Source organism: Phocoena sinus, chromosome 2 (assembly GCF_008692025.1).
Source record: "Phocoena sinus isolate mPhoSin1 chromosome 2, mPhoSin1.pri, whole genome shotgun sequence".
Taxonomy (NCBI): domain Eukaryota; kingdom Metazoa; phylum Chordata; class Mammalia; order Artiodactyla; family Phocoenidae; genus Phocoena; species Phocoena sinus.
Genome location: NC_045764.1, coordinates 90,169,388 through 90,195,500, shown reverse-complemented (window position 1 = coordinate 90,195,500; position 26,113 = coordinate 90,169,388). Strand labels below are relative to the sequence as shown.

At 36.9% G+C, this 26,113-nt stretch overlaps 1 protein-coding gene across 4 annotated transcripts in view; it reads left to right on the top strand.

Annotated features, from left to right (window-relative positions):
• The window catches only part of GOLM2 (golgi membrane protein 2), a 117,959-nt gene that overhangs the window by 28,726 nt on the left and 63,120 nt on the right, over positions 1–26,113 (top strand). For all 4 annotated transcript variants that reach the window (XM_032623676.1, XM_032623674.1, XM_032623675.1 and 1 more), the window contains exons 2-4: positions 17,031–17,085; positions 22,922–23,024; positions 24,736–24,826. In XM_032623676.1, the coding sequence (XP_032479567.1) occupies positions 17,031–17,085; positions 22,922–23,024; positions 24,736–24,826 (249 nt within the window). The remainder of the gene's footprint in view (positions 1–17,030; positions 17,086–22,921; positions 23,025–24,735; positions 24,827–26,113) is intronic.

The window sequence follows — 26,113 nt, the reverse complement described above, 5'->3', positions numbered from 1 at the left end:
GGCAACAGTAGTGTGTAGTCTTGGCAGGAGGTAGCTGGATATGACTAAATTAGAGGGGACCTGGAAGTGGAAGGTATGAATAGGGCCTAATAGCGTAAAAAATTGGGAGCTTGTTGGAAGGATGGGGGACAGTGAATGTAATGACATTCTTATCTGTAAAAATTAACATCATGCTACTATAGAATCAATTTAAGTTTTGGTTCTGATTTTAAAGGAGGCAATGTAATTTGTAGTAGTAAAAAGGAAAGGGAAGGATACTCCATTTGCTGATGATAAATGGACATAGGAAAGAGAAATTTAATTATTAGAGATGGGTAAAACTAACTTGACTATGTCAAAGTGATCATTTCTGATAACTGGCTAGAGAAAGTGGTGCCCACCTTATGGAAGGCATTAAATCCTCAGTAGAAGAATTTTATAGTCTATGCCAGGGTCAGTAGTATTCTATTGTTAGATCTTGACTAGAAGAAAGATGATGGAAAACAAAGTTTTTCCAAAGATGTTTCTCACTATGGCTAGAAAATAAATAAAAGTGGGAAAAGACAATTGATAGATTAGATATCTTCACTTATTTATTCAGTAATAATGTTGAGTACCTGCAGTATTCCAGGGGATACAGGGGTGACCAAAGAAGTAAGTTCTCTGCTCTTATGGAGCTTATATTCTAGTGCAGCTAGATGAGAATAGTCCATGTAGGTGGTTGCCATGAACACAGAATAGGTTAAGGGTCAGATCTGAGAGAAACTGCAGAAGAATTGCCAGGGCTTGGTGATAGCTTTTATTTATTTTATTTATTTATTTATTTTGGCCATGCCGCACAGGCTTGTGGGATCTTAGTTCCCCGACCCGGGCCCATGGCAGTGAAAGTGCCGAGTCTTAACCACTGGACCACCAGGGAATTCCCCGGACTTGGTGATAGCCTGTGCAGCATATGAAGGCATGTAGTTGTAGGCACTAATGGACTGGTGAGTAGGATGAGAAGAGGTAAGAGGCAGGAGAACCAAAAGGATGATGATGCCACTGAAAGTAATGGGAAAGTTGACAAGGGTGCTAATTTGTGGAGAAACTCTTTTGATTTTTTTACATTTCAGGTTTCAGGTATTAGTGGATGTGCAAATGGAAATGTCTTATGGGCTGGATATGGCAGGTGGGGAAGAGACTCTTGCTCTCATACTTTCCAGGTCTGCCTTGCTTTCCCTTCCAAATCTGCCTTGATTTCCCTACCTATCTCTCATTCTCTCCTTCCCTTTCATAGTCCTCCATCTGCATCCTCTTATGTGGCTTAAAATTGATCACTCATTCATCATGCCCTTTGTGGGTCTACTGGAGGCATTGCTCTGTGTCTTTGTCTTTTTATGACCCTAGAGGACTGAGCAGTCACCATCTGAAACATTGGTGGCTTTGGTAGAATGAGAGAATAGTGAACTGTGCTCCCTATAATTGCTTATGCCTGGACGCAATTCCTGTCATTTTGCTCACATTTCATTGCCCCTCCCTTAACCCAATTTCAGAAGAATGGGGAGGAGCAATCCTACAAAGTGCCTGGGATGAGAGCTAGAAATATTTGCCAACATTAATGACTACCAAAGGCCTTAATTATTAATTCATTGTAACATGAACCTGACATAAGATTTCAAATCCTTGAAACTGAAAGTTTGTGAACCTCAAACATGCATATTCTTGGGAGAATATGTTAAAAAAAAAAAGGATTAGAACTGCCGAACAAACTATACTTGTTTTTCAACTTCACCTAGACTGCTGATCCTTTTCTTCTTCCTTTCCAGTATCCCTATTCATTCTTTACTTTCCTCTCTATACAGCTAAGATTCAATGGTCTGTTGTTTTAGTTTCTTGCCATTATTCTTTTACATGTCTATTTCAAGTGCAGGTGGAGAAATTCATACAACCATACTGGTACTTACAGAAATTTATGATCAGCTACCCCAACTGGATTTTCATGAGCACCTTACAGACTACATATATCTAGTCAACACACTCATTCCAACAACTTTCAAACTTCTACCCTCCTCAGCCCCTGCCTGCCTTAAACTCCTCTTCTCCTTGAGCTCAACAGGTGATCCTGTTTCCCGCTTGACCAAGAATTGAACAGGAACTACTACCCTACCAAATCTGCAGGCATACCTACACCTCCACCTGTATGTCTTTCCTCCTTGTTAGAATAAAGAAGGGTTCATCCTTTCTCCAGGACCAGCCTCTCCACCTGTTCTCGGGGTCCAATCTCGTCTACCTTTTCAAAGACCTCGTCCTGTTATTAATCCAGTCTCCCTCTTATATTCAATCCCTTTATCTATACTTGCTCCTCAGCACTTAAAATATACCTGAGTCTTTCTTCCCCTTCCCAATCACATTTCTTGAACAGAGAATTGTCTTTGTCCACATTTGCATTTTTCTCTCCCTGTACCCAACTTCTCAGCATCTTTTTACCTAGCACTGTGCTCCTGGCTTCCATCATGCTAGACTCTCCCGTTTTTCTTCTCTCAGTTCTTAGTCTCCCTTACTGGCTTCTCTCCTATTCATCATTAAGTGTTATAGTTCATAGTTTTCTATTTGAGATCCTCTTCTCATTCTACTCTCTTCCTAAGTAATCATAATCACTCAGAAAACTTCATTTACGCTGATGACTCCAAAATGTGTATCCTTTATCCAGACCTCTCTCCTGTTTCTTGTATATTGCTGTATTTCTAGGCCTTCTACACTGTCTTTCACTTAGTAGGTGTTCGATTAATGCTTTCCTTATGACTGGCTGACAGAATGAATGAATAAACAAACTTTAGTGATTTTTTTGTGACTCTTCTTAACAGACCAAAACCAAATACTTTGTATCCTCAGGCCTAGCACATAGTGCATATTCAGTAAATGCATTATAAATGACTTATCAAAAAAAAAAAAGAATGAGTGAATAAAAAACCTTTGTAGTGATTCATTGTAGCCAACTAAGACCAAAGACCTTGCTTATCTTATTCTCTTTAAAAATGTAACTGGGTATAGTTTAAACTAAAACTTGCTTCAAGAGAGACTAATTCTTTGACAGATCAAGTAAAAGTTGCAAGTGTGTTTGGAATGTTGACTGAATTACATGTGTGCAATGTATGAGGAATAAGAAAAAAAGGTTATAGACACCTACTAACTACTGATCTAGTATATGCATGGGGGTCATAAGCACAGACTTTGGTCTGGGACTGCTTGGGAGAATATCCAGAATCTACTGTAGGCATATGATATAGAGCACAGTTTCCTCATCTGTGAAATGGAGAGTCCACCTCAGAGGGTGGTTGTGGGGACTAAATGCAATAATATTTGATTAGCACTTAGCACAAGGCCTGGCACAGAATAAGCATTTAATAGTTATTATTAATGTTATTCCATTTTGATCCAGCTGGTATAGTTGCCAGCCAGAGACATACTATAGATGAGTAATTGCTAAACATGGCTGCTTATCAGAATCACTTTAGCTTTTTAGAAAAAAAGATTCCTGGACTCATCCCCAGACTGCTGAATTGGACTGAAGTGGTGTTGGGGAGGCAAGGATATATATTTCTTAAAGCTCCTCAGGTGATTCTGAGCATCAGCCAGGTTTGGCAATTATATTACAGAAAATAGTTTTGTTTCCAGAAATCATCTGAGTATGAGATATAATCAGGAAAAATGTTTCTAGTGTGGAGAAAAAGGAGCCAGAAATGACATCCCTAAAAAGCCAATTGTATGTAATCTTTGGGATCAGTGGTCATAGTTGTGCTGATTGCCTGAGAACAGGTCATAATGAAAGTGAAGCATGCACAGCTGAGCCATTTTCAAGGTCCCAGAATGAAAAGAAAAGCAGAGCAAGTGAGCTGGTAACAGCTCCCAAACTTAATTCACAGTAGCCATGTGGGATGGGGAAAGCATTAAGAGAGCTTCAGAAAAGAGGGGGTAGAAATATAAAGATTAAGTTTTAGGTATTAGAGGAACAAAGATTAGAGGAAAATAAATGAAGTAGCTGAGGGTGAGCTCTAAGAAGTGCTGTAGGAAAATATCAGGAGAGGATAATTCTTACTGAAAAAAAGAGATAAAGAACACATGCCTCAGAAGAAGAAGGAAAAAAGAGGTTGCAGGAAGGGTCATAAACACATTTTGAGAGATTAACATGGAAAAGGCCAAAGGAAGCATGGATAATCGGCCTGTTATAGATGGACTCCAAATCCCGGAGAAACAAGTATTACAGAAGGAGAGAGGGAAAGTGAAGCCTAACTACAGCAGTGAAGTTGATAACAAAGGGAAATAAATGAGGTAGTTCAGAAGTATTGAAGGATAATTAGAATTATATAAATAGGGCTAAAGTACAGCTTCAGGTAGGATAGCATGTAGTACAAAGAATATGGAACACAAAAGTCTAAGGAGCCATTCAGCAAACACTTATTGAGTGTTTATTGGGGTCAGGCAGTATGCCAGACACTGGACACAGGGATGAACGAGAGACAGTTTCTGGTCTCATGGAATTCTCATTTCTGATGAACCTTGGGGGTAGAAAAGAGACAAAGTGACAGTCTGGTTGGAAATAGGGCTGCATGTGATAAAAGAACATTTTGTTTTTGAAAGGACTGAATATGAGCTTTCCTCAGTAGACTCTGAAGCCAGGCAAGGCGTTTTGAGCATTGCGGGGGTTTGGAGGATATATTTGAATCTGGGTTGGAGTCTATCTGACCATAGATGTACATTAGGCAAAGAGATGGGGCTGTGTTTCTGAATGTATGTGTGTGTGTGTGTCTGTCTAAACACATCTATCTCTCATCCCCAAAGAAATTTAAAAAGAAAATGATTATTTGGTATCTTTCTTGCATATTGTAAATAAGGATATTATGGGGAAAGTCTGAAAGTAACCAAGAAAGGACCTAAGAAGCTAATGAGAATCCATTTATAAAATAAGGATTAAATAATACTTCTTAGGGTTTATATACTGTTACTTGTCTGGAATATACTTAGAAAGAAAAGAAAGTATAGTCGTCCCTCGGTACTGAAGGGATTGGTTCCAGGAGCCCCTGTGCAGAGATGTATGCTCAAGTTCCTTATATAAAATGGTGGGTGCAGAGGACCATCTGTATTTTATAGCATTGCCAGTTCAACAGAGCATATATGTGGTAAAGTGAAATACCTTTTTTCTAATTATGCAGTAGTGAGAACTCAAATTAATTTCTCAGCAGCTCGGAAGTTTTGATAGAGTAATTTAGAACATAAGCAAATTCCTGGTAGAACACAAGGAAATTAAAACTATGAGGAGGAATGATCAGCTTCCTTTTGAAGGTGAGGAGGTGGTAGAAGTATTAAAAGAAATGAAGGATCTCAGAGGGTTAAACCCAAAGAAGTTAAAGAACTAAAGAGACCTATCTATATGCAGAAATGATTAATGAGAAGCATAAAAGTAAAGAAAAACAGATAGAAGACATTGAAGAAAACATTAAAAATCAGAAGCCAAGTGGAAGAAGTCTTTAAACAGATCCAAGATGGTAGAAAACATAAGATTAAAGCCAAAATTAAGTCATTGCTTTACATTCTTAGATTTTGCAAAAATACAAGGGAGTGCCATGGTAGGTAAAAACACATTCAGATTGCCTTAAAAGGATAAGATTGAAAGTTAGAGGAATTCTTTGTCAAACTGTTTTAGGAGCTAGATAAGAATTTTGGGGATTGGGTTGTATATGTGGAGAGAAGAGATATCAGATGCCTGTAATATTGCAGTGTCAAAAAGATGAACAGGTAATTTAGTAGCAGACATCTAGATTCTAAAACTGAGCAGCATAATAAAATTATTCTAGAAGGAAGAGAACTGGGATTAATGATCTACTAGAGATCTATGAGCAAATCTGTTGTGCCTCTGTTCAAAGGCATATGGAAGGTGAGATAACCATCGCACTGAAACTAGTATTAATACGAAGTGAGAGAAATTGGGAACTGGTACCTGATAATACTGAACCCTGAATATAAGATTTTTGTGCAAAGAAAGACTGACAGGAATAATAGAGAACATGAGATGCCAAGGAAACAATATGCCATAAAGTGGGTCTTAGAAGCTAACTGGAAAATCCTTGCATGGCAAAAGAATGAGGTGGGAAATAAATTCATTCTGTTTGGATTAAGAAAGGCTTTTATTTAGACAAGCTGTGATTTTCTCTTTAATACCATGTAAAATATATAGTTCCAGAGCAGCTTTTGAAATGGGAGGACTTTATATACGAGCCATTGGGATCAGCGTCTCCATTCTCAATTAAAAAGATTGAAGAGAAAATTAAAGTGATAAGAATAAAGTAGTACTGCTCATAATATCCTTTACTATTTTTGAAGTCTGTAGATTGAATTCCCCCATCTCCATTAAAAAATTTTTTAAGGGTATAGGGGACTTCCTTGGTGGTCCAGTGGCTAAGACTCCATGCTCCCAGTGCAGGGGGCCCGGGTTCAATCCCTGGTTAGGGAACTAGATCCCACATGCATGCCGCAACTAACAGTTCGCATGCCATGACTAAAGATCTCGCAGGCCGCAGCTAAGACCTGGCACAGCCAAAATTAATTAATTAATTAATAATAAAAAAAGAAAAAGAATAGCATCTCTCTAGCTGTTTCAAAAGTAAATTTAAAATAGAGTACAGGAAGCTGGAAGAGCATCATAAAAATGGATAAAAAACAAAGTAATGCAAACTTGTTGAAAACAAAAATAAAGGATGGCTATGTTCTTTGGAGGGGCAAAAAATGTAAAAAGAAATTGGATCATGAAAATACAATAATCCCCCCTTATCCTTGGGGGATGCATATGAAGACCCCCAGTTTATACCTGAAACCATGGATAGTACTATACCCTATATATACTATGTTTTTTACATACATACATACATACCTACGATAAAGTTTAATTTCTAAATAAGGCACAGTAAGAGATTAATAATAAAATAGAACAATTATAACAATATACTGTAATCAAAGTTACATGAATGTGGTCTCTCTCTCTCTCAAAATATAATATCTTGTACTTTACTCACCCTTCTTTTGAGGATGTGAGATGATAAAATGCCTGCGTGGTGAAATGAAATGAGATGAATGATGTAGCATTAAACTACTATTGACTTTTTTGCTGCTAGGTTAGAAGGAGGATCACTTGCTTTGGGTGATCTTGGACCATCGAGCCATGGCACTGTGAGTGGTTGGATGTTAGGAGCAGGTGATGTTGATGGTTAGGGATCCCAGGAAGGACGGAGCGTGTCACCCAGATTTCATCACGTTACTCATAACAGCCCGCAATTTAAAACTTATGAATTGTTTATTTCTGGAATTTTCAGACTGCTGGTAACTGAAACCACAGAAAGCAAAACCACGGATTGGGGTGGGTGGGGGCCTACTATGAAAGAAACGGGAAAGAAAATAGACATAGGCTAATTAGAAGTTATTAGAAAGCAGTTCTTAGTAGTCAGCAGATCACATAGCTGTTGGTATCAGATTTTCCTGCTGCCTCTTGCAGCTTTTCATCAGTGATATCATTCCCATGGCTTTAATCGCCATCCGTATGCGAATAACTCTCAAATCATCTATGCCCAAGCTCTAAACCCATATGTCCAACTTCCTACTAAAGATCTCTTGGGTGTGTCACAAGTGCCTCAAATTCAGTAGGTCCAAATCTGAAAAAGAATCATGTCCCCACTTCTCCCTCCCATCCCAAGTCTGTTTCTCCTGTGTTTCCCTATTATGGAGTATTGCAGTCTTACCTTAGTCCCCTTACTCTAGAAATTTAAACATCATCCTTAATGTTTCTTCTTTTACTCCTCTATCTAATCAATCAGTTAGACTATTCATTGTTCCCCTTTAATATCTCTCACATATATTTATGTCTCTGTTCTCATTCTGTTAGTTTGGACCAGGAATTGGCAAACTTTTTCTATAAAGGGTCAGATAGTAAATACTTAAGGCTTTGCAGTCCATATGATCTTTTTTGCAATCACTGCAGCTCCAAAGCAGCCATAGACAATATGGAAATGAATGGATGGGGCTATTTCCCATAAAACTTTATTTATAGACACTGAAATTTGAATTTCATATAATTCATGAAATATTCTTTTGGCTTTTCTCTCCAACCATTTAAAAATGTAAAAACCATCCTTTGTTTGCCATCCATACAAAAGCAGGCAGCAGGCTAGATTTGGCTCACAGGCATAATTTGCCCACCCCTGGCTTGAAGGAACATTTTCTCTCACTTGAAAAACAACAGTAGTCCCCCATTCTCCTACTGTCTTACCTGGTCTCTCTAGTCTTGTCTCTCTAGTCCACTCATCATACTGAAGCCAGATTGACTTTTTTTTTTTTTTTTTTTTTTTTTGGTACGCGGGCCTCTCACTGTTGTGGCCTCTCCCGTTGTGGAGCACAGGCTCCGGACACACAGGTTCAGCGGCCATGGCTCACGGGCCCAGCCACTCCGTGGCATGTGGGATCTTCCCGGACCGGGGCACGAACCCGTGTCCCCTGCATTGGCAGGCGGACTCTCAACCACTGCGCCACCAGGGAAGCCCCAGATTGACTTTTTAAAATGCAAATTTGGTTTCATTACATTGTTTGAAGTCCTTTAAAAGTTGACCATAGCCAGTGGAATGTATCCACATTCCTTGGCAAGACGCTTTGTAATGTGGACCTTGCTTATCTTTCTAGACATATTTCTTGTCATTTCCCCCAACTCTCTGTTCCAGCTTAAAACTGCTTAGAAGTGCTTGCAGTTTCTCTGATGTGCAGTGTTTTTCACTTCGAAATTTTGACACGTTTCCTTACCCTCTCCCTACTTCCACCTGGCTAACCACTATTCTTCCTGCTGGACTTATTTCAGTTATCATCATCTCCAGAAACCTCCTCTCATTCCCCCAAGGCTGGATTTAAATGCTTTTACTAATTTCTGCCATCCTGTCTGTAGAATCCAATAATAGCACTTATTTTACTATAATTGCCTGTCTACTTGACTGTGTCTTCTAAATAGTAAACTTGAGTGCCTAGTGTTTATCCATTATTTTATCCCCAGTTTCCTATATGGTGCCCCATAGTACCCTCAGCATTTTTATTTTTTGCATTAAAATGTTGATATAATTCAGAGAGCATGAAATTCGCCCTTTTTAAAAAAAGTGTGCAATTCAGAGGTTTTTAGTATACTCACAAAGTTGTGCAGCCATCTCCCTATTTAATTCCAGAACATTTTTATCACCCCAAAAAGAAACCCCACGCCCATTAGGAGGTCACCCTTCATTCCCCCTCCCTTCAGCCCCTGGCAACCTTTAATTACTTTTTGTCTCTATGGATTTGCCTAGTCTGGACATTTCATATCAGTGGAAGGGCCCTCCAGTCTTTTTTTTCCCAACCTTCTTCATTATTATAGTTTTCCCTGTATCATGTGCTTTAGCCAAACAGTACCTTGGTGGGGTCTTCATACATGTCTCATGCTTTCTTACCTCTGTACCTTTTCTTATGCCACCTCCTCTATCTGAAATGCTTTTTTCTACTTATTTAGAGTTTTACCTAGCCTTCAATGCCTAATTCGGATAAGACCCCTTCCAAGAAACTTTCCTGATCATATTAGGTAGGAATCATCTCTGAAATCCTACAGTAATTATACTAGTTTAGGTGCTACCTTGCCTACTGATTCTTTGAGACTGCTCTCATGTTTTCTAATTGTTTTATACTCTCCCATCCAGTACCTTGGCACAATAAGTTCTTAAAACGTAGTTGAAAATGTCATGGACACTCTGGAAAATAACATGACAGTTTCTTTAAAAACTAAACATAGACTTACCATACAACCCAGCAGTCTCACTCCTGGGCATTTATTCCAGAGAAATAAAAACTAATATTCATGTAAAAATCTGTACACAGTTTTTCATAGCTGCTGTATTTGTTATAGCCAAAAACTAGAAACCACCAATATGTTCTAAAGTAGTTGAATGCTTAAACAAACTATTGTACGTTCATATCGGAATACTACTCAGCAATAAAAAGGAATGAACTATTGATGTATACAATTATGTTGATTGAAAAAAATCTCAGAAAGTCACATACTATATGATTCCATTTATATAATCTTGAAACGACAAAATTACGGAATGGAGAACAAATTAGTGGTTACCAGGGATCAGGTATAGTGGGGAAGGAGGATAGGTTTGACTATAAAGGGTAGCATGAGGGAGATATTGGTGACAGTGGAATAGGTCTGTATCTTGATTTTGATGGTGTTTACATGAATCTATACATATGATAAAATGGCATAGAACTATATACATACACATTGTACCAATGTCAGTTTCCTGATTTTGATGTCATATTGTTGTATAAGATGTACCCATTGGGGAAAATTGTGTGAAGGGTATATCAGATTTATCTGTGCTATCTTTGCAATTTCCTATGAACCTATAATTATTTCAAAATGAAAAGTTAAAGTTTTTTTCTTGAGAGATTGAAGTGGTATTTAGCATAATCATTTTGCCACTCATGGTGCTGCTTTTTCATCAGTATGAATCAGTCTGCACCTTTCAAAATAATGTTACTCTTGAGGATGACAAGATAACCTGTTTATAGTATTTTAGTTGCATTTTACAATTAGATGAAACCTGTTTAAGCAAGAACGGAGACAAAGTAGTTCTTTGATATCCTGGCTATCCAAGGCCTTGTCTTAATTTTTAAATTAAGTGGTAAGCCTTAACCTGAGTCATATTTTGGTACACTTTAAGTTCCTGGAGCTCTTGTATACTGGCACCTACAGGACAGTGACTGCAGCAATGAGTCCTGTGTAGTATCTGTCATCCTGTGGGATGTTGATAAACAATAATTATTTTTGACTTGACATTAATTGATTCAAACAATTCTTTTCTTAATATAGAGTTGAAAATCTTCTGGTAAGATTTCGAAAAACCATACTATTAACCAATATTCAACTCAAAAACTTTTTCTTTTTTTTTTTTTTACATCTTTACTGGAGTATAATTGCTTTACAATGGTGTGTTAGTTTCTGCTTTATAACAAAGTGAATCAGTTATACATATACATATGTTCCCATATCTCTTCCCTCTTGCATCTCCGTCCCTCCCACCCTCCCTATCCCACCCATCTTGGTGGTCACAAAGCACGGAGCTGATCTCCCTGTGCTATGCGGCTGCTTCCCACTAGCTATCTATTTTACGTTTGGTAGTGTATATATGTCCATGCCACTCTCTCACTTTGTCACAGCTTACCCTTCCCCCTCCCCATATCCTCAAGTCCATTCTCTAGTAGGTCTGTGTCTTTGTCCCCATCTTACCCCTAGGTTCTTCATGACCTTTTTCTTTTTTTTTCTTAGATTTCATATATATGTGCTAGCACACGGTATTTGTTTTTCTCTTTCTGACTTACTTCACTCTGTATGACAGACTCTAGGTCCATCCTCCTCACTACAAATAACTCAGTTTCGTTTCTTTTTATGGCTGAGTAATATTCCATTGTATATATGTGCCACATCTTCTTTATCCATTCATCCGATGATGGACACTTACGTTGTTTCCATCTCCTGGCTATTGTAAATAGAGCTGCAGTGAACATTGTGGAATGTGACTCTTTTTGAATTATGGTTTTCTCAGGGTATATGCCCAGTAGTGGGATTGCTGGGTCATATGGTAGTTCTATTTGTAGTTTTTTAAAGAACCTCCATACTGTTCTCCATAGTGGCTGTACCAATTCACATTACCACCAGCAGTGCAAGAGTGTTCCCTTTTCTCCACACCCTATCCAGCACTTATTGTTTCTAGATTTTTTGATGTTGGCCATTCTGACTAGTGTGAGATGATATCTCGTTGTAGTTTTGATTTGCATTTCTCTAATGATTAGTGATGTTGAGCATTCTTTCATGTGTTTGCTGGCAATCTGTATATCTTCTTTGGAGAAATGTCTGTTTAGATCTGCTGCCCATTTTTGGATTGGGTTATTTGTTTTTTTGTTATTGAGCTGCTTGTAAATTTTGGAGATTAATCCTTTGTCAGTTGCTTCATTTGCAAATATTTTCTCCCATTCTGAGAGTTGTCTTTTGGTATTGTTTATGGTTTCCTTTGCAGTACAAAAGCTTTGAAGTTTCATTAGGTCCCATTTGTTTATTTTTATGTCCATTTCTCTAGGAGGTGGGTCAAAAAGGATCTTGCTGTGATTTATGTCATAGAGTGTTCTGCCTATGTTTTCCTCTAAGAGTTTGATAGTTTCTGGCCTTACATTTAGGTCTTTAAGCCATTTTGAGCTTATTTTTGTGTATGGTGTTAGGGAGTGATCTAATCTCATACTTTTACATGTACCTGTCCAGTTTTCCCAGCACCACTTATTGAAGAGGCTGTCCTTTCTCCACTGTACATTCCTGCCTCCTTTATCAAAGATAAGGTGACCATATGTGTGTGGGTTTATCTCTGGGCTTTCTATCCTGTTCCATTGATCTATCTTTCTGTTTTTGTGCCAGTACCATACTGTCTTGATTACTGTAGCTTTGTAGTATAGTCTGAAGTCAGGGAGCCTGATTCCTCCAGCTCCGTTTTTCGTTCTCAAGATTGCTTTGGCTATTCGCGGTCTTTTGTGTTTCCATACAAATTGTGACATTTTTTGTTCTAGTTCTGTGAAAAATGCCAGTGGTAGTTTGATAGGGATTGCATTGAATCTGTAGATTGCTTTGGGTAGTAGAGCCATTTTCACAATGTTGATTCTTCCAATCCAAGAACATGGTATATCTCTCCATCTATTTGTATCATCTTTAATTTCTTTCACCAGTGTCTTATAATTTTCTGCATACAGGTCTTTTGTCTCCTTAGGTAGGTTTATTCCTAGATATTTTATTCTTTTTGTTGCAATGGTAAATGGGAGTGTTTTCTTGATTTCACTTTCAGATTTTTCATCATTAGTGTATAGGAATGCCAGAGATTTCTGTGTATTAATTTTGTATCCTGCTACTTTACCAAATTCATTGATTAGCTCTAGTAGTTTTCTGGTAGCATCTTTAGGATTCTCTATGTATAGTATCATGTCATCTGCAAACAGTGACAGCTTTATTTCTTGTTTTCCAATTTGGATTCCTTTTATTTCCTTTTCTTCTCTGATTGCTGTGGCTAAAACTTCCAAAACTATGTTGAATAAGAGTGGTGAGAGTGGGCAACCTTGTCTTGTTCCTGATCTTAGTGGAAATGCTTTCAGTTTTTCACCATTGAGGACAATGTTGGCTGTGGGTTTGTCATATATGGCCTTTATTCTGTTGAGGAATGTTCCCTCTATGCCTACTTTCTGAAGGATTTTTATCATAAATGGGTGTTGAATTTTGTTGAAAGCTTTCTCTGCATCTATTGAGATGATCATATGTTTTTTCTCCTTCAGTTTGTTGATATGGTGTATCACATTGATTGATTTGCGTATATTGAAGAATCCTTGCATTCCTGGAATAAACCCCACTTGATCATGGTGTATGATCCTTTTAATGTGCTGTTGGATTCTGTTTGCTAGTATTTTGTTGAGGATTTTTGCATCTATGTTCATCAGTGATATTGGCCTGTAGTTTTCTTTCTTTGTGACCTCCTTGTCTGGTTTTGGTATCAGGGTTATGGTGGCCTCGTAGAATGAGTTTGGGAGTGTTCCTCCCTCTGCTATATTTTGGAAGAGTTTGAGAAGGATAGGTGTTAGCTCTTCTCTAAATGTTTGATAGAATTTGCCTGTGAAGCCACCTGGTCCTGGGCTTTTGTTTGTTGGAAGATTTTTAATCACAGTTTCAATTTCATTGCCTGTGGTTTGTCTGTTCATATTTTCTATTTCTTTCTGATTCACTCTTGGCAGGTTGTGCATTTCTAAGAATTTGTCCATTTTTTCCAGGTTGTCCATTTTATTGGCATAGAGTTGCTTGTAGTAATCTCTCATGATCTTTTGTATTTCTGCAGTGTCAGTTGTTACTTCTCCTTTTTCATTTCTAATTCTATTGATTTGAGTCTTCTCCCTTTTTGTCTTGATGAGTCTGGCTAATGGTTTATCAATTTTGTTTTACTTCTCAAAGAACCAGCTTTTAGTTTTATTGATCTTTGCTATTGCTTCCTTCATTTCTTTTTCATATATTTCTGATCTGATCTATATGATTTCTTTTCTTCTGCTTACTTTGGGGTTTTTTTGTTCTTCTTTCTCTGATTGCTTTAGGTGCAAGGTTAGGTTGTTTATTCGAGATGTTTCCTGTTTCTTAAGGTAGGATTGTTTTGCTATAAGCGTCCCTCTTAGAACTGTTTTTGCTGCATCCCATAGGTTTTGGGTCGTCATGTCTCCATTGTCATTTGTTTCTAGGTATTTTTTGATTTCCTCTTTGATTTCTTCAGTGATCACTTCGTTATTAAGTAGTGTATTGTTTAGCCTCCATGTGTTTGTATTTTTTACAGATATTTTCCTGTAATTGATATCTAGTCCCATAGCATTGTGGTTGGAAAAGATACTTGATGCAATTTCAGTTTTCTTAAATTTACCAAGGCTTGATTTGTGACCCAAGGTAAGATCTATCCTGGAGAATGTTCCATGAGCACTTGAGAAAAATGTGTATTCTGTTGTTTTTGGATGGAATGTCCTATAAATATCAATTAAGTCCATCTTGTTTAATGTATCATTTAAAGCTTGTGTTTCCTTATTTATTTCCATTTTGGATGATCTGTCCATTGGTGAGAGTGGGGTGTTTAAGTCCCCTACTATGAATGTGTTGCTGTCGATTTCCCCTTTATGGCTGTTAGTGTTTGCCTTATGTATTGAGGTGCTCCTATGTTGGGTGCATAAATATTTACAATTGTTATATCTTCTTCTTGGGTAGATCCCTTGATCATTATGTAGTGTCCTTCTTTGTCTCTTCTAATAGTCTTTATTTTAAAGTCTGTTTTGTCTGATATGAGAATTGCTATTCCAGCTTTCTTTTGGTTTCCATTTGCATGGAATATCTTTTTTCCTCCCCTCACTTTCAGTCTGTATGTGTCTCTCGGTCTGAAGTGGGTCTCTTGTAGGCAATATATATATGGTTCTTGTTTTTGTATCCGTTCAGCCAGTCTGTGTCTTTTGGTAGGAGCATTTTATCCATTTACATTTAAGGCGATTATCGATATGTATGTTCCTATTCCCATTTTCTTAATTGTTTTGGGTTTGTTATTATAGGTCTTTTCCTTCTCTTGTGTTTCTTGCCTAGAGAAGATCCTTTAGCATTTGTTGTAAAGCTGGTTTGGTGGTGCTGAACTCTCTCAGCTTTTGCTTTTCTGTAAAGGTTTTAATTTCTCCATCAAATCTGAATGAGATCCTTGCTGGGTAGAGTAATCTTGGTTGTAGGTTTTTCTCCTTCATCACTTTAAGTATGTCCTGCCAGTCCCTTCTGGCTTGCAGAGTTTCTGCTGAAGGATCAGCTGTTAACCTTATGGGAATTCCCTTGTGTGTTATTTGTTGTTTTTCCCTTGCTGCTTTTAGTATGTTTTCTTTGTATTTAATTTTTGACAGTTTGATTAATATGTGTCTTGGCGTATTTCTCCTTGGATTTATCCTGTATGGGACTCTCTGTGTTTCCTGAACTTGATTAACTATTTCCTTTCCCGTATTAGGGAAGTTTTCGACTATAATCTCTTCCAATATTTTCTCAGACCCTTTCTTTTTCTCTTCTTCTTCTGGAACCCCTATAATTTGAATGTTGGTGCGTGTAATGTTGTCCCAGAGGTCTCTGAGACTGTCCTCAGTTCTTTTCATTCTTTTTTCTTTATTCTGCTCTGCAGTAGTTATTTCCACTATTTTATCTTCCAGGTCACTTATCCGTTCTTCTGCCTCAGTTATTCTGCTGTTGATCCCTTCTAGAGTATTTTTAATTTCATTTGTTGTGTTGTTCATCATTGCTTGTTTCATCTTTAGTTCTTGTAAGTCCTTATTAAATGTTTCTTGCATTTTCTCTATTCTATTTCCAAGATTTTGGATCATCTTTACTATCATTATTCTGAATTCTTTTTCAGGTAGACAGCCTATTTCCTCTTCATTTGTTAGGTCTGGTGGGTTTTTATCTTGCTCCATCTGCTGTGTGTTTTTCTGTCTTCTCATTTTGCTTATCTTACTGTGTTTGGGGGTCTCCTTTTTGCAGGCTGCAGGTTCATAGTTCCCGTTGTTTTTGGTGTCTGTCCCCAGTGGCTAAAGTTGGTTCAGTGGGTTGTGTAGGCTTCCTGGTGGAGGGGACTAGTGCCTGTGTTCTGGTGAATGAGGCTGGATCTTGTCTTTCTGGTGGGCAGGTCCACGTCTGGTAGTGTGTTTTGGGGGTTTTGTGGACTTATTATGATCTTAGGCAGCCTCTTTGCTAATGGATGGTGTTGTGTTCCTGTCTTGCTAGTTGTTTGGCATAAGATGTCCAGCACTGTAGCTTGCTGGTCGTTGAGTGAAGCTGGGTGTTGGTGTTGAGATGGAGATCTCTGGGAGATTTTTGCCGTTTGATATTATGTGGAGCTGGGAGGTCTCTTATGGACCAGTGTCCTGAAGTTGGCTCTCCCACCTCAGAGGCACAGCACTGACTCCTGGCTGCAGCACCAAGAGCCTTTCATCCACACGGCTTTGATGATAAAGGTGCTCTTCACTGTTGTTCAAGTTCTAGGTAGAGATTTCAGACTGCCTTTACCCTAAAAAGAGCTGGAGAAGCATTGGTGGTTCTTCTCCAAAGGAAGGTACCCTCTGAATGTTTGGGAGATGAAGAAAGGAAGATGTTTGTTCTTTTTCATATGGTCTCATCCTCCAAATCACCTTTGGAATCAAACTTAAAAACTTTTGAAAATTGTTATATATTAAGTAAAATGAATATTCTTGTGCAAATTTAAAATGAGTATTACAAAATCAGAACTTATTTCTAATTCTTTTTGGAAAGTGGTGTGTTATGCATAACTTAAGGATTTTTCTTTTGTACTTATGATCAAGCTCAAAATGAATATGAGGGAACAAAAGTAAATATGAGCAAAACTACATATTCTTTAGTAAAATGAAAATGATTTTTTTTTCAGGTTAAACTGCAGAACAACATATCATATCAGATGGCAGACATACATCATTTAAAGGGTAAGAAACTTAATTACAGATTAAAGATAAAGGTCACTAAATGTCTAAAATCCTGAAGAATTAAGAAATCCTCAAGTTAAACAGCTAAATGAAATAGGATTTTTGAACAAAGCTCCTCTGATGGCAAAACATTTATCCTTTTGTCTTAAGATATATTGAAAATTTTTTAATGTTACTTTATATATAATAAGTGCAAGTTAATATTTGAGGTCTGCATTTTAATCTTGTGCTGTAGACAGAGTTCATGCAATGAAATGTTAGAAGAATCCTCAAAGAAAATTGAGGTGTAACTTCGGAGACTGTCAGATTTCTAGGGAAAAGATTAAGGATGATTGTTCTGTGTCCAGTCTGCTAAAATAATCCATTCCGATCTAGGGATGCGTTGGAAAAATCCTCCAAACTTAATGTTTTACATACCCCAGGATCAAAGAAACCTGCAACAAAAACTGGGAAGAAACCTGGAGACAGATTTGATAGATAGGTAGGTAGGTAGATAGATAGATAGATAGAAAGAAAGACAGATTTTTTTTCACTTAGATGAAGTGATAGGAGATGACTAAAGCTCTTATGAAAAATAATAGGTAAAGAGAACAAGCTCTATCGCCTGCTTACATTACTTCACACTGTCACTGGCCTTTGGAGTTTGGGGTCTGAGGACTATCCCGCTTTTCCCTCATACCTTTTGATTACAACCCTATATATTTTAAAACTTTGCATGCAGTGACTCTGAGTTTATATATGTGGGTAATACTTGCTCTCTAATTTCATAACTATATCTTTATAACCATTTTAAACCTATTTAGATAGAATTAAGTAATATATACATATATTTTTCAAATTTATTTATATTTATTTATTGGCTGCATTGGGTCTTTGTTGCTGCATGTGGGCTTTCTCTAGTTGCCATGAGCTGGGGCTACTCTTCATTGCAGTGTGTGGGCTTCTCATTGCAGTGGCTTCTCTTGTTGTGGAGCACGGGCTCTAGGCACGTGGACTAAAGTAGTTGCATCACACAGGCTCAGTAGTTACAGCATGCGGGCCCTAGAGTTCACGGGCTTCAGTAGTTGGGGCGCACGAGATCAGTAGTTTTGGCTTGCGGGCTCTAGAGCACAGGCTCAGTAGTTGTGGCGCACGGGCTTAGTTGCTCCGCGGCATGTGGGATCTTCCCAGACCAAGGATCGAACCTGTGCCCCCTGCATTGGCAGGCAGCTTCTTAACCACTGCACCACCAGGGAAATCCCAGGTAATATATTTTCAAACATCCTCTTGAAGAAGTCAACCTAAGTTGACTTTGTAATTTATGTAAGTTTTGCTTCTCACCTAGCAAATCCATTAGGAAATATCATTTGTGTGTTATAACCCAGACATAGGAATTATTAATTTTTTACTATCTATGATTTAGAACAGCTTTGATTTTCTGTTAAAAATTTACTTTCTGGTTGGCCACAATAATTGTTGTTGCATTTGTGTCCATATTCTACTCTTTTTGACTCACAGGAGTGCACAGGATGACACAGAAGATGGCACACTGTCAGTGCTGCTTCCAGCTTGCAATTTTTACAAATGATTTTGCTTGTCATCAAAGTATATTTCTTATTAAATAGTAATAGATCGTTGAATAGGAAGTCCTATGGGTTTTGCTAGTACATGTCAGAGAAAATGACAGCCTATGTTACTGAGTAAAAATCTTTATTTTGCTGTATGTGTTGAAGTAGATCTTGAGATGTTTTGAAATTTTGATGATGATCTTTAGCAGAGAAAAAAGCTTTGATTTGAACTCATACCATGCAACTTTTGGTTTTAGTGCAGTTACTGAAGCTTGGATGCTTGAGACTGAATTTCATTAATGTGACTTTTGCACCCTGGAAACTTTCTGCTGAAACAAACTTCTTGACAAGTTGACAGTAAAATCCGTATTTGACTGTTTTCATTGACATTAATGTCGGATATAATGGAATTAATACACATCAAGATCCTAAAAAAAATCTTTTAATATTTTCTTGGAAATAAGAGGATTAGGGTTGGTTTTTAATGCCTGAGAAAGTAAATTAACATTCTACTATACACTGATTTATTTTGAATAGCTTACCTTATTTTTATTCCTATTACTGAAAGAAAATTTGCAATAAAAAATTTCCAGAAGTAAATATTTTTTTTGGCTTGAAAAGATCATCCTAGAAGTTAAATTGAGAGATTATGGCCATATCTTTCTATAGCATACCATGATATTACTGTCAGAGCTAGACTACCCTGCACAATCAACCTTGGACCTGATCTCATATTAAGTTACTCTGGGGACTTTCCTGGTGTTGCAGTGGTTAAGAGTCCCCCTGCCAATTCAGGGGACACAGGTTTGATCCCTGGTCCAGGAAGACCCCACATGCTGCGGAGCAACTAAGCCCATGCACCACAACTACTGAGCCTGCGTTCTAGAGCCCACGAGCCACAACTACTGAGCCCACGTGCCACAACTACTGAAGCCTGCAAGCCTAGCGCCCGTGCTCCGCAACAAGAGAAGCTACCACAATGAGAAGCCTGTGCACTGCAACTAAGAGTAGCACCCTCACTTGCGGCAACTAGAGAAAGCCCGCGTGCAGCAACGAAGACCCAACGCAGCCAAAAATTAAAAAAAAAAAAGTTACTCTGAGCATCCTGCTGTGGTGACCTAGAGCAGCCACACTAGACACAGAGTATCTTTGGGTTTAAAATGAAGAAAACACATGGCAATCAGTTGAAAGTAAAATTGTGATATAGGAAAATTTTGTCTTTAGTTTTGCTTTCTGATCTGTTTACTCCCCTTGCCCTCATTTTTTTGGCCACGGCACGCGGCTTGCGGGATCTCAATTTCCCAACCAGGGATTGAACCCTTGCCACTGCAGTGAAAGCACCGAATCCTAACCACTATACCACCAGAGAACTCTACTTGTCCCCTTTCAAGTCTTTATTTTGGCCCACTCAAAGCATCAATCTGCTGCATGCTTTTTAATCCTTTCCCTGTATTCAAATAGGTTAGAATCTGATATTTTACATGGACTGGAACTCACTCATACTGATGTTCTATTTTTCTGTCAATTGAATTTTAAGCCTTTTATCTCCATTTAAAAATGAAAACTTTATTTCCTGATAAAGGTATTTCAAATATTGTTAGTGAGAAACTTTGTGGGGAGGCAGAGAAGCCATCCCAAATCTTAAAATCATACTAAGCCTCAGGTTCATTCTGAAGGTAAACTTAGCTGCTTCAGTTAGTTTACTGTGTAGGAAAAAGAAGCCTGAATGAGTCCTGACCACTAGTTGAGGTCCATTCCCTAGTAGCTACTAGGTAGTGCTGATTTGATTTTTCTTTTTTTTTTTTAAATTGTAGTAACTTTCAATTCTAAAATATTTCCTTCTTGAGTACAGTTTCAGGGAACTGGCTAACACTGTCTGTAAACTACAAGGCTTTTTGTCACTGCCTCCTGCTGGGATCTCATTGTTTCTGTAGACTCAACATCCATAGCTGAGGCCAGAGTTCTGCTACCTCTAGCCCTCTGTTTCTTAGTAAATGGGACCAGGGATCAGGTAACAAGCTGAATATGTTATTCAGGGATACCTGACCTCAGATTTGTCACTTTTATCTAGGGTGGGAGTAATGTGAAAAACTACAGAAATCAACCGTGTTTATATATTGGAGAATTAATAGAGTAAGCAGAGAAATTTAAAATGTGACTTGACTAAACTCATAGACACAGAGAGTAGAATGGTGGCTACCGTTCTACTGGGAGGTGGCTGGGAGGTGTGTGGGGAAAATGAGATGTTGGTCAAAGGGTACAAACTGTTATAAGATGAATAAGTTTTGGTGATCTATATACAGAATGGTGATTATAGTTAACAAGACTGTATTATATACTTGAAAGTTGCTAAGACAGTAGATCTTAAATGTTATCACCACAAAAAAGTGGTAATTATGTGAGATGGTGGACATGTTGGCTAATGCTATGATGGTAATCATTTCACAATACGTGAGTGAATCAAATCAACATGTTGTACACCTTGAACTTACACAATGTTATATCTCAATTAAAATAAAAATAATAGGGCTTCCCTGGTGGCGCAGTGGTTAAGAATCCACCTGCCAATGCAGGGGACACGGGTTTGAGCCCCGGTCTGGGAAGATCCCACATGCCGCAGAGCAGCTAAGCCCATGCACCACAACTACTGAGCCTGTGCTCTAGGGCCCGTGTGCCACAACTACTGAGCCCACATGCCACAGCTACTGAAGCTCATGTGCCTAGAGCCCATGCTCCACAACAAGAGATGCCACCGCAGTGAGAAGCCCGTGCACCGCAACAAAGAGTAGCTCCCACTCGCCACAACTAGAGAAAGACCACGTGCAGCAACAAAGACCCAACACAGCCATAAATAAATAAATTTTTAAAAATAAATTTTAAAAATAATAATAAAAATGTGGCTTGAATAAGCAAGCATATTTACTACCTATAAGCACTTTATGTAAATCATTTACTTTTCATATTTGATTATTAATACTATACAATAGTTGTTATTATGCATATTGTTAAACTTTATATACTTCAGCAAATGTTCATGTGACTTTAACATTTTTACTTTTTGTCATCCATAGTTATGATTCTACAATAAAATTTAGAAAGTAGAGAAAAAAATATGCTCAGAATCCCACCACTAAGTGTAATCACTGGTAGCATTTTGATGTATTTTTATTCTCATCTGTTTTACATGGATATATTTTATATTATAAATATATGTTTATATCTTTTTATAAAGATATAATATCTTTATAAGATATTATAAAGATATTATAAGATAATATCTTTATAAAGATATATCTTTTTATAAAGGTATAAAGATATATATCTTTTTATAAAGATTTATATTATAAATATATGTTTATATCTTTTTAAAAACTTACATCACAAGCATTTTTTGAGTGCCTTTAAAGTAACAAGATTATTTCTGTAAGCCCTCTATGAAAAGTAGATGTTATGTTATCGTTATAATATTGTACATTATGGTTAGATATTATACTTTAATCTTAATAAGTCATTATTGCTTATACAGAATAGACCTCTGTTCCCATTTATAAAAATTAAAACTTTCTTTACTACTTTTGCTTAACTTCTAAGGCTGTTGGCTAATTTTTTAATCCTCTATCCAAGAAACTGACATTTCTCTTTTCTGGCTGAATTTCTTTTATTTGTAGGGTTAGATAAAGAGGGAGTAACTAGAAAATGTGGGGCCAGTGATGATGGATTAAAGGTTCCCAAAGGGGATCTGGTCCAGCTTTTAATTTACTGTCCAGTTTGAAATTTCATGTTATTCATTACAGCTAAAACTTTTAGCTGTAGTCTGGAGGTTATAAGCTTTGAAAATGGAATTTTGGTATATGTGGACCTAAACCTCAGTAGCAGAACTAGAAATGAGATCTAAAATGATTGGTACCTAATTTGGGAATCAAGTATGATTTAGAATGAATTGAATTCTGTACCCATAGCCAATACACCTAAAAAATATGATTTTTTCCCTACTTTTATAAAGCAGTAAGGTTTAGAGAGATAGTTAGTTCTTTTTGTACTGTTTCTACAACTTAGCATATTGTCTACATAATGTGAAAAGATGTATATATTTTTAATATTTCTGATTTATGTGAAACCACTGAGGCTATCTTGTTTTATTGCCCATGCATGTGTATGAAAGGCAATTAAATGTGGTACTAATTATATAAATTTAACTTCCTGTATATAATTTTTGAAAATCCCATACCTTCTCAATGGGAAGCAGTAAAGTAAACTTCATTCCTTTGATTTTTACCTTCTGTGGATAGAGCAACTCGCTGAGCTTCGTCAGGAGTTTCTTCGACAAGAAGACCAGCTCCAGGACTATAGGAAGAACAGTACTTACCTCGTGAAGAGGTTAGAATATGAGAGGTAAGATGCTACATGCAACAGATATTTATGAATCTTGAATATTTGTCCAACTTTCAATTCATTTCTTCCTTTCTGGCTTTTGTTTTTCTTCTCTTCTTTCATTTTACTAGGTCTTTTAAGTTCCTTTTCTGTTATCTTTCTATGCCTCTTTGAAATCACTCTTTTATTTTGATACGTTGAACAACATGAAAATATCTCTTACAAGGCATGTTGAATCTACTAGAGTTCATTGTGAGACAGAAAATCTTTCAAGGTCTGAGTTTTATTGAATGGGATGTGGCAAAGACTGAAAGAAGATTCTGTGGTTCTTTTTGAGGGTCAATCCAGAAGATAAAGCTGGCAGTGGAAGATATCCCCAGAATAGCTGAGGGACTAAGCACCAGCTGCTTCTCCTGTTCTGCACTTCAGTCCCTTTGCTTACACCTCTGCACTGTTGGTGATGAGGTTGGGAAGCCTCTTAGGGGCCTTTCTAGAATTACTCTTTAAAAGGGTTTATTGTATATTAAATCAGTTTTACAGTTAAAGGTATTTTTGGGTCTACACACCAAAAATTAGAAAGATTCACTGTATTTTAAACTGTTTATCCATTTCTGACTTCTTACTCTTGTAGGTTATCAATATGCATCTACTTACATATATGTATTTTAATCTAATAGTATTCAGTAATTTTACATATATCTTTAGGATTAAAGAAATATTATTCCAGCATGTTAGTGTACCAAAGCTTGTTTAATCTCTCCCAACTGCTGGACCATTGTAGGAGTTTTCCTTTTCTATCACTATAAAAATCTTTGACTATCAACTATAAAAATCTTTGTGCAAAAAGCATTTTCTCCCTCTTACATTATTTCACTGGTTATATTCTCAAATATAGAACTTCTGAGGTGGAATATTTTATTGATCTTGTTGCTCTTATCACATATATGAAAGATTGCTTTGTAAAATGACTATACTTATTTATAATGTAAATGTTTCCCTGTAGCCCCACCAACATTGGCTTTTATATTTCTAACTTAATTTTGCTAGTATAGTAATAAGATAGTACTATATATACATATAAGAAGTTTAATTTGCATTTTAAATGGTGGAAGATAACATTTTTCTGTGTATGTATTCTTTGTTTCTTTTTGCATGAATGATCTATTTGTATTCTTTGACTACTCGTCCAGTGGAAATTCACAATCTTTATGTGTTTTGTTCCTTTACATTTTCTCTTGCTGGTTGCATTCTCTCTTCTTTATTAGTTTCTTCCATTGTTGCTCTTCTTATGGTTTAGGCTTTTATTATTGCGTTGAAAGTACTATTTGATGAATCATCTGCTGCCACTCCTTATCAACTCTTATAATTCTAGCTTTTCTTATCTATTACTATATATTGGTCTTACAGTTTTCTCTTCTAAAATGTTTTTCTCTTCTATGATTGAAGTTGACTTTGACAGTTGTTTCTTTATAAATGCAACTTATAAAAATAAATTTTCATCTTTCTAATTTCTGTTTTTTAATTAGTTTTATCAATATTTTTATCCTCTGTTAAAGGTTCAAATATTGTAAGAATTTTGACTGTGAGCTATTTTTATGTCTGCTCGTTGTCCTTCCCTACCCACTCCCCTGCTAACTGAATGCTTTATACTTATAAATGTATGTTTCCAACTTCTAGACATCTTTGAGAATCAATCCAAAATAATAGTCTAAAAGAATGACTTGTAATTTAGTTTTCAGTGTGGACAACAGATCAAGGAATTAAGAGCACAGCATGAAGAAAATATTAAAAAGTTAGCAGACCAGTTTTTGCAGGAACAAAAGGTAAATTTTTAAAATACTTAAAATATGTTCTTGTTATAAATCTTAAAATTTAGAAGTTAAAATTTGTATTTTTGTTATAAAACATTATATTTTTAAGTATTTTAGCCTGCCTAATTCTAAAAGTGACTGGCAGTGGCTTTACTGCTGAGTAAATTAGACATTTACAAAAGTATAACCTCAACTCTTAAAACTAATTTTGAGCTAAATATCTTTTACCTGACTTTTAAAAATAATTTTTGCTATTTATTTCTTAGGTTGTAAAGTGGATGATCATTTTACTTGAAAATCAACTATTTGCTATTTTATGCTTTTGAGAAATAGAAAAAAATTGAGAAAATTTTTCCTTAATTATCAGTCTTTGTTATTCTGAATTCCTTTCTTAAAACACAGAAATGAAACACTAGCCACTATTTTGATTCATATTTTGGGGGTGGCAAATTCTTTTAGTTCATACAATTCCAGTTGATATATATTATGAAAGTCCTGCTAGAAATGGAGGGAATTTGTCTGAAGTTTACTAGTCATTAGGACATTCATTTTTTTATACACTATAATCTAATCTGACTAGCTGTGGTTTGTATAAAGTCTTGTGATTTAGAGTTAAGAGAGATTGAATAGTGAAAAGTATTTTTCTTGGTCTTTGGCAGCATCTCATCTAAAGGACTAGAAGCTAAGGAAACCAGGTTTTCATTCTTTGCTCTTTCAACTATTTTGCAGCATGATATTGAGGGCATCATTTTTTTTAATCTATAAAGTGGAATGGCTGCTGCCTATCTGCAGTCTTCCTTGAAGAGACATGGGGATAGATTGCTGGAAGATGGCAGGCCTGAGTGAGCTACCTAGGTGGCATTGAGGGCAGCCAGAAGGTATTATTGAAACACTGGATGGTTAGAGGAGCATAGTAGAACACGGAAGGAAGGGAACAAGAGGCTTGCTGTTGCAATTGTGTTATTACAAGCCCAGTATATAAATAATGGGATGAATTTGCTCTCTTCTCTTCTCCCAAGAAGCACGTATATAAGCTTTTTCCTTTTTCCTGCCAACTGTAGTTCTCCCTTTCTGCTCTTCTATATTAGGCTATTTTTACATTATTAATTAGCTAATATCTACTCCAGTTCTTCTTTGCACTTATCCTGCCCTAAATGGAGCAAGGTGGGGAGGAATGGAGATGCTTAAGAGCATTTCTCCTTTGTAGGGTGACATACCAGCTGCCTAATCTACTCCTCATTCTCATTCTCTGTTCTTCGACTACTATAACTAGTTGATTCTGTGAAATTTGAGTTGTTT